General features: G+C 34.2%; 1 protein-coding gene across 1 annotated transcript; it reads left to right on the top strand.

The window, feature by feature from the left end:
• The first annotated feature begins 9454 nt into the window (after positions 1–9454).
• LOC134279765 (uncharacterized) lies at positions 9455–18198 on the top strand. The gene is made up of 6 exons (XM_062762171.1): positions 9455–9527; positions 10879–10951; positions 11287–12186; positions 14242–14454; positions 16020–16514; positions 18089–18198. The coding sequence occupies exons 3-6, from the start codon at positions 11352–11354 to the stop codon at positions 18196–18198; spliced, it is 1653 nt and encodes a 550-aa protein (XP_062618155.1). The 5' UTR covers positions 9455–9527; positions 10879–10951; positions 11287–11351.
• The last annotated feature ends 1007 nt before the right edge of the window (positions 18199–19205 follow it).

Here is a 19205-nt window from a genome sequence, read left to right as displayed (position 1 = left end):
CGCCCATTGAATGATCTCCTACCAAATACAAAGAAGAAATCTAGAAATGGTGTCAGGACATTAAAAGAACCAGACAAGTGGAGATGGGGTAGAGAGCAAGAACAAGCTTTCAACAAACTTAAGGAGAAACTCACAACATATCCAATTCTAGGATTCGCCAATTACTCCTTACCCTTTGAACTTCATACAGATGCCTCATCATCAAGCATTGGCGCTGTATTATATCAGACGCAGGAAAACTTCAAACGGGTCATAGCTTACGCTAGCAGGAGTTTATCGAAATCCGAAAAGAATTACCCTGTTCATAAATTGGAGTTTCTGGCTTTGAAGTGGTCTGTGTGTGAGAAATTCAGAGACTACTTATATGGAGGAACATTCCAGGTTTACACAGATAACAACCCACTCACGTATGTTTTAACATCTGCGAACCTTGATGCGACAAGCCAAAGATGGATTGCAGATCTCGCCAACTTTAACTTTGAGATTCTGTATCGACCCGGATCACACAACGCAGATGCAGATGGACTAAGCAGGATACCAAATCAGGAAATCATAACATTTGATTCCATTAAGACCATATGTAACTCAGCTGTATCCAACCATCCCTATATACAATGCTTATCCATATCTCCATCTTTAGTTGACAACCAATTACCAGACTTGAGTGATCAGACTGAGGTTGATGTTCTCGTCATCAGTACAATGACCCAGTGTTAAGGTTTTGGATACCATACGTGCGCGATCAGTACAAGCCAGCGAAACACCACTTACCATACAACAACATCCAGTACCATGCTTTACTTCACAAGAATTTTGACAAACTCAGATTAAGAGATGGGATCCTCATTAGAGAAACAACAGTGAATGAGAAAAAGAAGTCACAGATACTTTTACCCAGATCATGCATTGGAACAGTATTATACCATCTTCATACTGACATGGGACATCCAGGCCGTGAAAAAATCATCAGCTTATTAAGGCATAGATTCTATTGGCTCGGTATGACAACAGACACAGAACATTTCATTTCCAACTGTAGAAGATGTCTCTTAAGGAAAACACCAACAACAAGAGCTCCCCTTATAAACATCAAAAAATCGCAACCGTTAGAACTTGTGTGTGTAGACTACTGAGTATCTTAAACTAGAGAAATCAAAAGGAGGATACGAATACATTCTAGTCATCACTGATCATTTTACGCGATTTGCACAGGCTGTACCAACAAAGAACCAAACTGCCAAAACCACAGCTGAGGCATTATACCATCATTTTATTGTCCATTATGGCATACCATCAAGACTACACAGTGATCAGGGAGCAAATTTTGAGTCAAAGATTATACGGGAACTCTGTACCATTCTAGGAGTTGACAAGTCGAGAACAACACCTTACCATCCCATGGCAACGGCTTAACTGAACGTTTCAACAGAACTCTTTTAAAGATGTTAGGAACACTCGAAAATTATCAAAAACAAGATTGGAAATCTCATATTTCAACTTTAGTTCATGCTTACAATTCAATGAAACAAGAAACTACAGGACAATCACATTTCTTTCTCATGTTTGGACGAGAACCAAAATTTTCGGTAGACCTTATTTTTAAAACAGCTGAACCAAATCAACATGAAAACCTTAATTCATACATCAGGTCTTTAAAATCAAAATTGGAACATTCATATCATTTGGCACAGAAATCAATTCAAAAGGCCCAGGGAAAACAGAAGAAGAACTATGATATGAAGGCAAGAGATGCTGTTATTCAGCCTGGAAATAAAGTACTAGTATTAGTAAAGATCGTTGCATTTGAAGGCACAAACAAGTTATCAGATAAATGGAAAGAAGACCCATATATTGTAGAAAGTCAACCGAACAAGGATGTTCCTGCGTATATCGTGCAAAAAGAAAACAACAATACATTTAAGAGAACTTTACATCGGAACCTTTTACTACCATTCGGCCACTTAGATGTTGATTTACAGACAGAAAGGCCTAAGCCAGCACCTAGGAAAAGGATAAAGTCTAGAGTCACAAGAAGAACCAAGCAACTGACTATCTCACACAAGGATAACAGTGACTCAGAGAGCAGCGATGAGGAAATTCTGATACAGGAGGCAGCTTCCACTGCAAATAGCAGTGATAGTACACTTGCTCCTGAGATAGAAAGTAACTCACAAGAAAATGTATTGGCCAATGAAGAAGAGAGAGCTGAAGATGAGGGTAATGTTGGTATTCCTTCACCTGTTGATCATGTTGATGACACAAGTACTTCAGCAAATATAGAAGACACTGATGTGAAGGAAATAGAACTGTCTGCAGATACACGGCAGCAAGCCGAAGCTGATGATGATGCATCATGATTTGGATGATACCAATTCTGAGGAACATTTAGCCCATGAACAGCAGACTGTACCTAGACAATCTCAGAGGACAAAGAAAACAACATCTTGGATCACCAGTGGAGACTATATATACTTGTCAAAATTTCTAAGTCCCCACTTTTATTTTTTCAAAATTTTAAAAACCTAAACTTCAATTTACTAGTTGCTTACTAATATGCCGTTAATTTGCAATACTTACCTGTCGAGGTGAAAAAAAAATTGTAATCAAATGAGTAATTACTCGACCGTGACCGTTTTTGTTGAAAAGCATGAAGTTCAAATTCCATATGTTTTTCGGGTTTATTCTTAATATTTTTTACTTCCATGTGTTCTCCATCTTTTATTGATAACAAAAAACAGAAAATGTTTGAATAAAATGCGGTGTATGTCCACACAACAATGTGAAAGTGAAGTTGAAATGGCCTAAGCTGGTCGTAGTAAATGAAAGTTCTGTTTTTCTTCACTGTATGAATTTATTTTACTTAAAACCTTTATAATTACTACCCGGAAAACCTACAAAGCGCAAGTGAATTCCTTTTAACCGTTAAAAATTGCTAGATTTCAACAAACACCACAAAATCATCCTAGAGTTTATCCGGAAAAATCAATGGAACCGGAACCGGAAGTGTCCTCCCCTCAATGTCAAATTGGAGAAGTGGGGAATACATGTAAGAAGACGTTAAGTAACTATTGTTGACAAGGCACAGAAAATTTCGATAAACCCCCTTGTCTTCCTAATCTCAACCCTAAATAGCATTATGGAAGCAGATAGACCAGAGTGTGAAGCAGCTTTCCCAGCAGCAGTATCTAGCGGAACTAGAGGACGACCTAGTACCCACATGGAAAAACATTCAATGAAATAGTTTTTCTTAAATAGTTTGAACTCTTTGAGGAACGGTTGTCTTGATTTGAATTCGTTTGAATGGAGAATAATGCAGGATTAAACGTTGTGAAATTTTAATTCTAGGGTGCCTTAAGGAGGCTGGAGGGTCAACAAATAAATCCCGAATTAACCACCAGATTTAACCTTTTTTTTAGATATGGTATCTTTAGCTGTCAACTATCATTTGACAAAGAAAAAAATTCAAAGATTTTAGTTTTGAAATTTGATCATTTTTGTATATCTTTATATGGAGCTCTCCTTTTGAAGGAGATTGAAATAGTGTAAAAATGGCTGCGACCCCCGAGCCTCGTTAACGTTTCTGCATATTGTGATAAAGTGCTTCAATAAAATAAATCAAGTGAGGAAAAATTATTTTGCTACTTTATTATCCTGTATACTTATTAAGTTATACTGTTAAAATAATTCAATTTAAAAGCGGTATAAAGCAAAAACTTGCCTGGGGACTTAGAAATTTTGACTAGTATAGTAAATCAACAGGTAGCAACACAACAGCCAGACTGGAAGACAAGAGCAGACTATTTACAGACTTTAGCTTCCAGTCATGTTTTTCATTCCAGCAACAGCAAAGAACTAGTGGAAAAGGCTCTGATAGACATTATTACCGGTGAGAGTAGTTAGTCAAGTACAGAAAGTCAGTCAGTTAAGTCAGTTTAGGTAAGTGTTTATAGTTCTCAGTGATATTCAATGTTTTTATGATTTTATTTTATTTTACAGTCGTTATTTTTGTATGAAATAGTAAATGACGAGGACGTCATTTCACGAAGAGGGGAAGTATGTGATAGGATGATTTATATCTTATATTAATTATTATATTTCAGGATTAAATTAATTCAGTTGAATTATCATGTTTATTTCTTTTCAGCATTTATTTATTGAATAAATCCACATGGAATTATTTACATCAATGTGTGTTCATTGAGTTATTTATAGATGTATAGATGAATAGATGTATGACATCACAGTGGTCATTTTAACCCCTGTCCCTTTTTTATTTATATCTTGTGTAGTAAAACGGTATATTTCTAGCGCACAAAAGTTATGCTTTGTTCTTGATTAATTCTTCTTAATTCATGCCTTAATTACCAAAAAAGCTACTGTAACATTAAAAAAAATCAATTGTTGGTAAGTTGTTTCATGATACTCAGGTGACCTATAAGGCCCACAGGCCTTTGTTCAATATTATTGATATATATGATGTATTACTTGAAAGTGTATCATGACCCTAACCAAAGGTCATTCCAGCATGTTCAAGCTGCACTGGTAGAAAAAGTATAAGATTTGTAACCATTTCATTATGTTCCAGTTGATATAATTACTGGAAGTCAAAAACTCAAGCAAAGATTATGTTTGAGTTTCAAACTTTAACTTCAATTCAATGTTGTATGCTCACGTCAAGGTCATTACCAGAAAAATGTGAAATTCATCTCAGGCCAAAATATTTTTAAATGAAAAAAACATCTGATGACCATATAGTACGTATTTATCAGACCACAATTTTGTCAACTCTCTCACAGTTCTATTAATTGACTGTAAACACGACATGTAACACTTTTGTATTTTTATAAGGGTTAATGCTCTGACTTTGTTTTGACAGATATTTAGGGGGGTGCTGTGCAGCTGTTACGAGGATCAAAATATGGCTACCTCACAGGTTTAATGTTTTCTCAACATACAATTCTTTATTTGACTACCATATTTAAAAGAAAATACATGAGGTACATTTGTTATAGCTGCAGATCTGTAGCGTTATGGTTTTATATATTTGTCTTTGACCACAATGCTACAGATCCCATAGTGCAAAAAAGGTGCAATTACGGCACAATATTTTTTGGGGAGAATTTCTCCACTTTCCAGCATCATTCAATCAACTACCTTTCAACAACTCCTAATTCTAAATACATTATTTAACTAATTTGTATATTTTATCCATCTCCCAACCCTTTATAGTCATCTCTACAAGTGATAAACTCGCTTGATTAAAATTATTTGTTAGATTGCTGAAAATTCACTTCCAGCGAGTTTATGTATTGGATATATGCCGAATACAGTTCTGTATTAAAAAATATCAGACAGTTTGAGGCCCGTTAGGGCCGAAAACTGTCTGATATTTTTTAATACAGAATTGTATGAGGCATATATCGTACTTAAAACATTGCTTTTGATTTACCTGAGACAGTCCGATATTAGAACAAAAGTCAAAGGTGTTAATGACCACTGAAGCAATTCTTTCAAGAATGTAGGCTTTAATGAAAAGTACTCAGTATTTAGGGATTTGGATACACTGAGGAAGGTATTTGAAAGAATTTGATAAGGAGAATGATGACAAAATATTCATTAATTTTGAAATGGAATGGAAAATGCAGAAATGAAGAATTATCACAGAAAATTAAGCGGATGCTGAAGGTTCATTAGTCCATTTCATTTTTTCATGTTAAGCATCTACACATACCTTTGTTTTTGATGTTCCATTACAGAAAAACAAACATAATCAATAATCGAAGAGTTTTGAGGGAAACGTTGAAAATTTTCAAATTTCTTTCAAAATTTGTTGCAAATCTGTCACATTAAGTATTAATTATCATGTGCTAGCCCTAGTTACCTTGATTTTGCTGAGGCATTCTTCTTTCTATGAGAAAAATGAATTTAAATTGTTTGAATGTTGTTCTTTATAATAGTGTTTTGGAAGTTGTTGTGCCATTCTGGCTACTCCCAGTGCGACCCAACTTTTTCAAAAACCAGAGAAAGGGGTTGAAACACTTGTCCAATTTTAATAAGTTTATTAGAAGTTTCCCCTTTTTGTGTTGTTGTTCTTTTGTTTGTGTTTGTTTATTTTTTTATTTATTTGCATTATCTGGTCTGCAGCATATTTTTCTTCCTGTATCAGTATATTCAGTGTAATTGAAAAGTTTTTTTTTATTTCGCAAATAAGTAAGATTAATGTTTTCTAAATCATCATTCTATGCGAGAAATTTAAATTGCTGATTGTTAAATTATCACACTTTTTATTTCTTTTGTTCAGTAGCCGTCCGATTTTGAAGGATATCAGTACTGAGACAGTCTGATATTACGATTAATATCAGACTGCTCACTAATATTGGACTACCATAGGTAAATTTTTAGACTGCAAGAACAAAGGAATGACATCACAGCAATGTTTTAATGCCTGTAGAGCCACTTATAAATGGTTGGGAGGTAGATAAACTATACATATTGGCTACAGAATGTGTCTAGAATTAGGGGTTAAAAGGTAGTTGATTGACCAATGCTAGAAAGTAGAGAAATTCTCCCCCAAAGAGCGCAAAAAATATTGCGCCGTAAATTGCACCTTTTTTGCACTACAGGAACTGTAGCGTTATGGTCAAAGACAAATATATAAAACCATAATGCTACAGATCTGCAGCTACATTTGTTAATGTACATGTTTTGTTTAGAATGGCAAAAAATGTCCAAAAGTTTATATAAATTTAATTATTATGATTAAGAATAAACTATTAAAAGAATTAATGTACATAAAACATACATGTGTATATTCTTGTAAGATGATAAATTATGTAATTGTCCCTTGTTTTCTCAGCCAAAAAAAAGAAACAAGTTAAGGGTCCTCCACACCATGTGACCTGTGACGTATATAGAGAAAAAATACTTTTACTTCCGTTTTTATTGAAAAACTACCGGAACAAATTGTTATACCACCGTTTGTAAACAATGAACACATGGCATGATCACGGCCGGAGTGACCGATGAAAAGGATTGCGGTATTTTTTAATAAAAGAACAACAGACGTCTTGGATTATGTTAATAAAGATAATAATTCCTACACAACAGGTACCGGTGGGTATGACGAGAAACGTATAAGTTATTTACACTTTCAGGCTTATCAACCGAGTCTTTTTTTTTTTTTTGATAGTTGAACATCTTGAAATTTAGGCACACTAATTTGTGCGTTTCAATAATACATTATCTTATTGTGTGTTTATAAATATTGATAAAATAGTGTGCGTATCTAGTTTTCCTCTTTTATTTGTGTCCAGTTCAGTGGTCAGTATATTACTAGTATGTATGGTGACGTAAGCGGAGACTTGCCAAAGTTTTTGAGTCCCAAGCAACAGGAAAGATAACTCCAAAAAGGAACTTTGATTCCAGAGATTTTGAAAATGTTTTTTCTACATCAGTGCATTCAACTTTAATTCAATTTTTTGAAGTAATCTAATTCATTAATGTTTCTTCTCTACAATTGAAGTCCTTGTTGATTTTTCTCGTGATGTATTTCAGAGAAAATGAGTTTTATGTACTTTTTATAAATAAAATAAATTTCTGTAAAAAATGTGTTGATCGATAAAATTAAGTTTTTATGGTTATTTTGTGAGCTTAAAAATATACGAATGGGTAAGACAAAATTTTTTGTGCTAGGTCTGAAAACGCCTTGGGAAAAATGTCTTGAAACTTGTGAAATAATTATTTTAAAAAATCTGTATAAATTACATTTTAATCCTTGGACAGTTTTTAAAGGTTGATATGCTTGTTAAAAGTAATGCTCAATAATATTAGAACATAAGCTGTGGGTGTGTGGAGGACCCTTAAACGGAAACCGTGCAGTTTTTCCTTCTTCTACCATATACAAGAAATTAGTGTGGTATATGCATTTCTGTGTTACATATTAACAGAGACCAGAAGAGCTAATGCTATAGCAAGATGTCCTCTAGCTGTCTGTCAATTAACAATTTGTCAAAATGCTAATCTTTCCATGGTTTTTTTTTCTAATTTCAAAATATCAAGGCACAAGTATAGATTAAGATACTGTAAATGTATAACATTTGTCTGTGTATTCTTTTTAGCGTTTTTGGCGGAAAGAAATATCGGCTAATTCAAGTACAATGCTAAATGTCTCGCACATATATCTATAAAGAAGAACATAAAGATATGCGCTAAATCAAATCCACGCTAACTTGTTCAAAATCTAATTTCCACCAAATATCGTACGCGCTAAAAATAATACATTTACGGTATATAATTCTAGTTGTCAGTTTTTGATTTTTATGAATGGTGTTGCCATGGTTACAGAAATCTGATCGAAATCAGGCATGAAGAATCAATTTTAAAAGTGGGGGGGAGGGGGGGGGCAGCCACTGAAATTTTTTTTTTACCTACCTGAAAAATTTGACAAGCAAAAAAAAAAAAAAAATAAAGGAAAATTGCCCAACGTCGAAAATCCTATTTCGTAGCTAGGGGGGGGGGGGGGGGGGGTGGGTGGGTGGGTTGAGGCACTTTTTTCGCTACCAATTCCTTTCCATATCCAATTTTTAAGCTTACAATACTATATTTCCTTCATATTACTTCACCTTAGTGAAAGATGGGGGCCAACCAGCCTTTCAATGAATATTTTCAATAGTAAAAGTATTGTTGGCAAAAAAAAGTGGGGGGGGGGGGGGGAAGGTCCCCCCCCCCTGTTGCTACATCCCTGGAAATACTTTCAATTGCTGCTCCTCCTACACTTTTGATCTGGTTTAACTATAAGTACAAAAGTAGGCTACATGAAGATGAGTACATAGGTATAAGGCTACACTAAGATGATAATCAAAGAGAGAATTTTTTCTAGAAAGCTTACTCCTACATGCACTTTAGTTTTTGTATGCAATATTTGTATAAAAAGAGACAAAATGAAAGATCATTGTTCTGTTTACTACTGTTACATATTTTTAAGTCTAACTGCTACATTTCTCTTCCATTTCGATAAATACAAACCAGTAGAGCTACAGTCTCTACAGAGATGTCTAATTATAAATTTATAAACTGCTACATTTGATGTCCTCTGTTATAAATACAAACCAGTAGAGCTACAGTCTCGTCATTGACATTTGGTTATATTTTAACCCTGTCAAAGCAGGCAGTAGATCATATAGCTACATGTATATAGAGTGTGTCATTTTAGAAAATGTATAATTTATACAAAACTATGACTTTATTCATGTAAGAAAGTTAGATTTATTATCATGATAATTATTTTGTACATTATAAAGTTGAAAAACTGGACAATAAGTTCAATTTAATAGAAATGCAATATTATACAAATAAAAATATATTCATATTGATCTATAAAACTATTAATTCTTCCAGCTGCAATCTGTATAAAAGTTTTGTTTTATTGAATAATTTGTAAATATTGATTTGTTATACAGGTAATATTGTGAACACTTGGAGACTGCTATCTATTGAGACATCAAAAGGACTCAGTTCCCAATAGAAAGGTATTTAATATGTGTATATTTATGTATTTCGATTCTTATAAGTTTTAAGCTCACCTTAGCCGAAGGCTCAAGTGAGCTTTTCTGATCACATTTTGTCCAGCGTCCGTCTGTCCGTGTGTCTGTCTGTCTGTCTGACTGTCTGTCCGTAAACTTTTCACATTTTCGACTTCTTCTCAAGAACCGCTGGGCCAATTTCAACCAAACTTGCCACAAAGTATCCTTGGGTGAAGGGGGTTCAAGTTTGTTCAAATGAAGGGCCAAGCCCTCATTCAAGGGGAGATAATTGAGAATTAGTGAAATTTGGGTGGTATGTTTTAAAAATCTTCTTCTCAAGAACCACTGTGTCAGGAAAGATGAAACTTATGGGGAAACATCCTCAGGTAGTGTAGATTCAAGTTTGTTCAAATCATGTCCCCCGGGGGTAGGGCGGGGCCACAATGGCCGACCAAAGTTTTACGTAGAAATATATAGGAAAATTCTTTAAAAATCTTCTTCTCAAGAATGACAAAGCCATAATTCATCAAATTTATATGGAAGCATGCTCAGGTAGTGTAGATTCAAGTTTGTTCAAATCATGACCCCCGGGTGTAAGGCGGGGCCAAAATGGCTGACCAAAGTTTTACATAGAAATTTATAGGAAAATTCTTTAAAAATCTTCTTCTCAAGAATGACAAAGCCATAATACATCATATTTACATGAAAGCATGTTTAGGTAGTGTAGATTCAAGTTTGTTCAAATCATGACCCCCCGGGGTAGGGCGGGGCCAAAATGGCCGACCAAAGTTTTACATAGAAATATTTAGGAAAATTCTTTAAAAATCTTCTTTTTAAGAATGACAAGGCTATAATTCTTCATATTTATATGGAAGCATGCTCAGGTAGTGTAGATTCAAGTTTGTTCAAATCATGACCCCCGGGGGTAAGGCTGGGCCAAAATGGCTGACCAAAGTTTTACATAGAAATATATAGGAAAATTCTAAAAAAAAATCTTCTTCCCAAGAATGACAAAGCCATAATTCATCATATTTATATGGAAGCATGTTCAGGTAGTGTAGATTCAAGTTTGTTCAAATCATGACCCCCGGGGGTAGGGTGGGGCCAAAATGGCCAACCAAAGTTTTACATAGAAATATATAGGAAAATTCTTTAAAAATCATTTTCTAAAAAATAGCAAATCCATGATTGGCCATGGGAATACTTTTGGATTTAAACTTTACAATAAAAAGCCATTTTCTACTTTTTCCTACCCTTAGTGCTCAGGTGAGCGATGTGGCCCATGGGCCTCTTGTTCAATATGTATATACATGTAGTTATGTTTTACTGAATAATTTATAAAATATTGATTTGTTAGAAAGGTAATATTGTGAACACTTGAAGACTGCTATATATTGAGACATCAAAAGAACTCAGTTTCCAATGTAAAGGTAATATAAAATTATATATACAGCAAAACTTGTTTAGTATGAACACAGGGATATAGTGAATTCATGGATATAGTGAAGTTATCTTGGATCCCTAGCTATATAAATTTAAGGAATTCCTTATACAGATATAGTGAAGTAATTTTATTAGTCCTGTGACTTTGTTATAACTGAGTTTTACTGTAATATTATATATTATGTTTATATGTGTTTTAATTCTATTTAATTTTAAAGTTTTTTAAACCAGAACATTGAATCTGACAATGATACAAGAGTAAATCATAAATAGAGGCTTGTTATTGATGTAGAAAATTCTAGAACAGTGTTGTAATTTACAGAGAGATCTCCCTGACTGAAATCAACACAGGATTATAAAGTCACAGGAAACAGAAATAGAAGTCTGATGTCAATAATGTATACAGCGGTGTTACAAAAATCTTTCAGAGTGCCAGGTGTTAGTAAGTGTAAACACATTACCCTCGTGTCTACAGACCGGGTCTGGATCAGTGATGATGAAGGCAATCTCATCTTAACTAACACGACAGGAGACACACTAGATAAAGTGACAGGTTTATATAAATTTGGTGTTGGAGTACATACTGTGACTAGGGATAGTGCTGTGATTTATTTAGACAGTGGTCTTAACATCATAAAACGGTCTACAGATAAAGAAAAGACCACAGTCATACCATACAAATCACCATGGACACCACAGTGTGTCTACAGCTCCCCCTCTACTGGAGACCTGCTGGTCGGGATGTATAATACTGAAGAATGGACAGGCCAGGTAAACCGTTACACCAACACAGGTAAACACATACAGACCATACAGCACGACAACAAAGGTCAGGAACTGTATAGAGGTCCTGGATACATCACAGAGAACCACAATGGAGATGTTATTGTGTCTGACTTTGGCCGTGCTGTAGTGGTGACAGACAGTAGAGGGAGACATCGCTTCACCTACACACGTACTCCATCAGGATCATGGCTATCACCACGTGGAATCTGTACTGACGCGCTGTCACACATCCTGGTATGTGATTATAAAACCAACACAGTACATATCATTGACCAGGACGGTCTCTATCTGACACAGATAGAGACAAAACAACACGGGATAGACATACCATACGGCCTGAGTTATGATTGTGATACACAGCTTCTCTGGGTTGGATCATGGACAAACAACACAGTAAACATTTACAGACTTATCAATGAAGGGGACAATCTGACTGGTGAGTTACATTCTTATATGATTGTGTTATTAATATATAATGATATTCTGTATGTACAGTAAAATAATATTAATATTAAATCTTTATATACTATCAAATACTTTTTTGTGTAAATACCAAAGATTAAAAATAATACATGTATTAATTAACTTTACACATGTGACATGTTTATTAATTATAATTTGTTACATGAAGTAACAAGAAATATTTCTAAGATAAACATGATAAAGATAAATTATCTCATTATTATTTTAAGTACAAATTGAAGTTTAAGCGATACATTTTTTGATCAGAATACTTTTAAACACATTTGCAAGGCAGGGTTTAATTTTCAGCATGTCCAGAGAAAAAAAAAAACAATGGAATCATGTTATTAATAAATGTAAAGTTTTTGGAAACTTTTAAAACATTATCTGGAATTAAATAATCTCCCATTTAGAAATAATCATGTTTATATTACTGAGGCATATAAACAATTTTTCCTGTAGATAGAAAGGGTTTGTTGCACTCCTAAAGATATGGTGGGCTGGGCAAAGAGAGACAACTCCAAAATAAAGAACTGTTTTTCTTATCTATTTGAGAATGTAAATCACTTGAAAATTAATATGCCATTGGAATTTAAAAAAGAATAATGTATACATATACATGTAATACCTATATAATACTTATAATATCATTTTAATATGTACTTACATGTAGTATATAAAGTATATAGGTTATGAAAAAGAAAAATGGTTAACATGGTTAAGAATTAAAAGTTTTGGGCTGGAATCTACTAAAAGCGTAGGAATCTTTAAATCTTATGAGGTATTCCACTGACCTTTTGCTATTTGTTATATGACTTTTGTCCAGCGTCATTAGTTGTCTATAAACATTTAAACATTTACAGCTTCTTCTCATAAACTGCTGAACACATTTCAACCAATGATGACATACATCATCTAGTAGAAGTTTTCAAGAAATTGTCAATTCCATGGATCTCCCCCACCCCTAGAGTCTACAGATGGGGTTCTAATGATCATAGTGTAACATTGTATAATTTATTTAAAAGTCTTCTCTCTCTCCTGTAAATAAATCAGATTAGCTACATGTACATGATGTAGGTGAAAAATTGAGAAATTTTGTTGCATCAGAGTCAGGGGTTCCTATAGGAAAGGGGGGGGGTCTATTGAATAATTGATTGTTTATTTATTTGAAATTTTTTTTCTCAAAACCTGTATAGCAAGGAAACATATTTACTACAACAAACTATGTGTATAGTAATGATGAGCAATTTCTAGTACTTCTAAAATTGTCAATTGTAAGTTCCAAATTGGCCCAGTTGGGTCAGGGATTCTAGTGTTAAAGTGAGACTATGTTGACTTTGTAGGGAATTGACTGTACTATTAACTTGAAATGCTATGCTCACTGGCAATTATAGAGTATAAATTTGCTATTAGAAAATTTTTTTTACAAGATTTTTGAAATTCTAGATACATCATGTCCATGATCAGATGTTCTTGTTCTACATGTTATAGGGCCGTATTAGTTTGCAGCAAAGGTTAATTAGGTTATTAGCTCACCTGGGCTTTTCTGATCATATTTTGTCTGTGGTCCGTCTTTCTGTCTGTCTGTAGAATTTTCACAGTTTTGACATCTTCTCAAGAACCTCTGGGCCGGTTTAACCAAACTTGCCACAATTCATCATTGGGTGGGTGAATGTGAATCATTTTTGTTCAAATGAATGGCTATATGCCCTAATTAGGACCCTTGAATAATTTTTTTAGGGATAGGTTTATATCACTCATAAAATACTGAATTAACCAAAGTGTTCTGGTGAGCAATGTGGCCCATGGGCCTCTTTTTTCCTAGTGAGGGTCCACACTTTTTTCAAGAAGAGATAATTTACAAATAGTGACAAATTAAGTGAAAATCTTTGCAAGAACCAGTGGGCCCAAAATTTGAAACTTACAGAAAACCTTCTGAACGAAGTGTTGAATCAAGTTTGTTCAAATCATGTCTCCAGGGAGCATTATTGTGACTTTTAAGTTTTTTATCCAACTTTTGGTGTTTTAGATCAAGTTGAGGGATTAAAGACATTCTTGAGAAAGGAGAAGACAACTGTCACCCATGCCAGAGGAATACTTGTTGGATGTGCTGAGGCTGGAAAAACAACGCTACTGAAGCGATTAAGAGGGCAAAGTCAAAATATCGGTGAAGTTACAGAGTCCACCAGGGGACTGGAAGTCCATCAACATCTTTTCATTGTTAAAGATGGAATTTTAGAAGGTAACTGATACACATACACAGGACATATAGACATATTTTGCTTTTTTACAGATTTTAGATTTTTAGTCTTTGGAGCTGAGCCAAAGACCTAAAGAAAACATATACTCTGCCACCGTAGAAATTTGAGATATGTGATTTTTTCAATGCAGTTTACATAATATATGCAAAATTTGAAGTGTGCGATGGTGGCAGACACTATTTTTTAAAGCAAAATAAGCACAAAAATAGGTTTTAACATGTTTAAGGGGCCTTTCTGTATTAAAATTAAAAATATGTATGACAGTAGTTTGATCCAAAGAGCCGTATAACTATCATGTCTCATTGACAGGCGCAGATTATCAGATCAAACTTGACATTTCTCATCTTGTTTGATCTAATGATCTGCGCCTGACAACTCAATGATATACGACTCTTCAGATCAAGTAACTGTTATAATGATACAAAAGTGCCAGTCTATATTCAATGTTATTTATTATGCCCCTTTCGAAGAAGGGAGTGCATATTGCTTTGCTGCTGTCTGTTGGTCCACGTTAGTTTCCATTCATTTTATTCACAACCGTTGCACATATTGAAATGAAATTTGATATACAGATATATCACATAAATCTAGGTCAAGTTCTGTTTTGGGCATGATCGCATCATTTAAGTCAGAGTGATGCCCCTTAGACTTAAAGAATTTCCAATTATTTGCAGTTTCCATTCATTTTCTTCACCATGGTTGAACATACTGAAATGAAATTTGGTATACAGATCTAGCAGATAAATATCTAGGTCAAGTTTTTTTTGGTACGATCGCACCATTTTTGACAGAGTGATGCCCTTTTGGACTTGGTAAAATTCCAATTTGGGGGGAGGGGGCATAGGTGTTTTACAAACATCTCTTGTTTAAAAAATATCATATTCATTAAAAAATGGTTAATATAAAAATATATCTGTGATAAATTTTAATGTTAATCATATTTCTATAGTCATGAACTTAGAATGTAAAATGATTAAATTATTTACATGTACTAACAGTAGCTGATGACGATTCACCATTGAAGACGTTTATCAGGATAAATGCTGCGGACCTGATATATGGATTTTAGTTGACATTTCCATTTATCATATATTTAAAATACTTCCAATATGAAAAGTCCACATATGAGAGGGGGGAAATCGTTGAAGAATGTTTGTGAAAGTTACTTACATTTTCTTTAAAATCTAATAGAGCCAATTTTAGGTAACGGAAAAAAACTTAAGACCACAAATGTCATTAAAGAATTATTTTACATGAATATTTAAATAAAATCAAGAAAATTTACTTTTAAACTTTATAAGAACGTTACTTCCGGTTTGATATGGATTATCGGCCCGTCACGATAATATGGCTTTTCGTAGCCGGTCCGTGATATGGGGTATTGTGACGTCATTATCACACCGTGCAGAATCGGTGTTTTTACTACTAAGTATATGATAAAAAAATATATCTGTGATAAATTTTAATGTTAATAAGTATTTCTAGAGTGTGTGGCTTACATGAACTTAGAATGTAAAATGATTAAATTATTTACATGTACTAACAGTAGCTGATGACGATTCACCATTGAAGACGTTTATCAGGATTAATGCTGCGGACCTGAAGCCAAAAATTAGCGGTGAAGTTGACATTTCCAATCCAAATAAAAATAAAGACAATTCCAAACTGAAAAGTCCTGATAAAGAGAGGGGGGAAATCTATAGCCGAGAAGAAGAGAAAGTTGAGTTGCCTAGCCCACCAACTGAAGTCAAAGAAGAAGTCAATACAGTAGAGGTAATGGCCAGTGTTCTCTCCTCAGAAGCACAGAAAATGGTAAAGGATGAAATTTTTCAGAAAATCTTGTCTGAAAAAGAGAATTTACCAACTGTAAGCATGCTGGATTTTGCTGGTCAGTTAGCCTATTATGCCTGTCACCAAATTTACGTAACACCAAAGGCCTTCTTTATCCTTGTGTTGGACATGACTAAGAGGTTTGAGGATGTTGTCGATAGGGAGAAAGATAATCAAGAAGGATCCATCTTCTCTGTGTGGACTTACAAAGGTAAGGCATTATGTTGTGATCTAAAAGTTTTGTCTGTGAGGCTTACACTCATCAAGATAAAAAAAAATATGCTGTATAAGGCATTCAAGCTTCCCCAAAAAATGTAAGAGAATAAAAAATAATAGAAAGTTTAAAGGTGGGGGGGGAGAGGGGTAGTTCACTATAGCCATTATAAGCATCTATTTTTCTGACTGTTATCTTCACATTATTTGCAATATCTAAAGGGCCAGTAGACAAGTTTCAATTAAACTTTTTAGCTCACCTGAGCTGAAAGCTCAAGTGAGCTTTTCTGATCTTATTTTGTCCGGCGTCCGTCTGTCTGTCCAACTTCTTCTCAAGAGCAAATTCCAACCAAACTTGCCACAAAATTTCCTTGGGTGAAGGGGATTCAAGTTTGTTCACATGAAGGGCCAGGCCCTCATTCAAAGGGAGATAATTGGGAATTAATGAAAATTTGGTGACATATTTTACAAATCTTCTTCTCAAGAACCACTGTACCAGGAAAGATGAAACTTATGGGGAAACATCCTCAGGTAGTGTAGATTCATGTTTGTTCAGATTAAGACCCCCGGGGGTAAGTGGGGCCAAAATGGACGACCAAAGTCTTACATAGAAATATATAGGAAAATTCTTTAAAAATCTTCTCAAGAATGACAAAGCCATAATTCATCATATTAATATGGAAGCATGTTCAGGTTGTGTAGATTCATATTTGTTCAAATCTGGGCCAAAATGGCTGACCAAAGTTTTTAAAGATATATAAAGGAAAATCTATGAAAATCACTTTCTAAAATATAGCAAATCCATGATTGGTCATGGGACTACTTGTGGATTTAAACTTTACAATAACAAGCCATTTTCTTCTTTTTCCTACCCTTAGTGCTCAGGTGAGCGATGTGGCACAGGGCCTCTTGTTACAAATTGTGGTGGGTAACTGTAGGACTAAGCCATCTTCTAAAGGAGAAAGATACATGTAATTAAAAATAAATGATCAATGAATGGCATTCAAAAAATGTTCTAAGAACCATTCAGAGTCAAACAGGTTTAATTAGAAGCATCCTCTCATAGTGAAGATCCAAGTTTTTTCAAATAAAGCACTCTGAGAGAAAAGAAGGACCACAAAGGGCCAAAAAAATTTAATGAGAAATTACAGGATAAATTTGAAAAAAAAATCCTTCTTTCTAGAAAGGCTAGCATACTTAAGCTTTGGAAAGTTTATAATAATTATGAGATTGCCTGATGGTTTGTTACATAGATGTACTTTTTGCTACTGACACTATACACAGTAGTTAATTGTTGAATATAACTATGTAAGACTTAGTGATTTTTAAATTCAATTTCATAGGCAGTTTAATTTTCATTATTTACCCATGAAACATTTTAGCAATAACATAAAATTTAAAATATCTCATGAGTGTTTTTACATAATTATTGAGCGTCTTTGCATTTTTGTTAAAAGTAAAGGCCTGATCCTCATGTTCCTGTTCACTGTTGTAAGTACAACGGAAGTGTTAGTTATCGTCAACGATGTTTGTCTGTTTTATCCTATTACGAGGCCCTATTTATTTTTTTAGACTACCTGAAATTTTGGATAACCTCAATCAAGACTTTTGGAGGCACTAAGGCACCAATGTTCATTATTGTCACACACACAGAAAGAAAATCTACTGATGTAAGTATTTGAAATGGAATGTAAATATTTCAAACTAGATGTGAATTATAAGAATGAAGTTATTGCTTAAAAAATCAAGGGAATAAAACATAATTCATTTTTTCCTGGTTTAAAATTTATGCAGAACACTCTCTTTTGCTCATCTAAGCTAAGACTTAATTGAGCTTATCTGACTAAACTTGTCTCTCGTCTTTTTAGCTCACCTGAGCTTAAGTTACAAGACAGTGAGCTTTTCTGATCACATTTTGTCCATCGTCTGTAAACTTTTCACATTTTCAACTTCTTCACAAGAACCACTGGGCCAATTTTAACCAAACTTGGTCGAAGGGATTTCTGCGTAATGGGGTGTTTAAATTCTAAAATAAAGGGCCATGTCCCCTTCAAAGGGAAGATAATCAAGAAAAGAAAAAAAAGGGTTGGAGGGCGGGGGTCATTAAAAAATCTTCTCAAGAACCAGTAAGCCAGAAAAGCTTAAACTTATATGAAAGCATCCTGGGATAGTGTAGAATCTAAATTGTTCAAATCATGACGTCCAGGGGTAGGGCAAGGTCACAATGGGGAATCCAAGTTTTACATAGAAATATATAGGAAAAATCTTTTAAAATCATTTTAAGAACCATTGGGTCAGAAAAGCTGAAACTTATGTGGATGCATCCTTGGGTAGTGTAGATTCTAAATTATTAAACTCATGACCCCTGGGGTTAGGGCGGGCCACAATAGGGAATCAAAGATTTACATAGAAATATATAGGACAAACCTTTTAAAAATCTTTTTCATTAGAACCATTGAGTCAGAAAAGCTGAAACTTATGTGGAAGTATCCTGGGGTAGTGTAGAATTTTAATTTTTCAAATCATAACTCCCAGGGGTAGGGCGGGGCCTCAATAGGGAATCTAAGTTTTTATATAGAAATATATTGGAAAAAATCTTCTTTTTAAGAAGCAGTGGGCCAGAAAAGTTGAAACTTAGGTCAAAACATCCTGGGGTAGTGTAGATTTAAATTATTAAAATCAAGATGGG

Source organism: Saccostrea cucullata, unplaced genomic scaffold (genome assembly GCF_032062105.1).
Source record: "Saccostrea cucullata isolate Sc308-1 unplaced genomic scaffold, CSIRO_AGI_Scuc_v1 ctg4459, whole genome shotgun sequence".
In the NCBI taxonomy this organism is placed as follows: domain Eukaryota; kingdom Metazoa; phylum Mollusca; class Bivalvia; order Ostreida; family Ostreidae; genus Saccostrea; species Saccostrea cuccullata.
The sequence above is the reverse complement of the archived record's forward strand: the minus strand, read 5'-3'. Positions and strand labels throughout refer to the sequence as shown.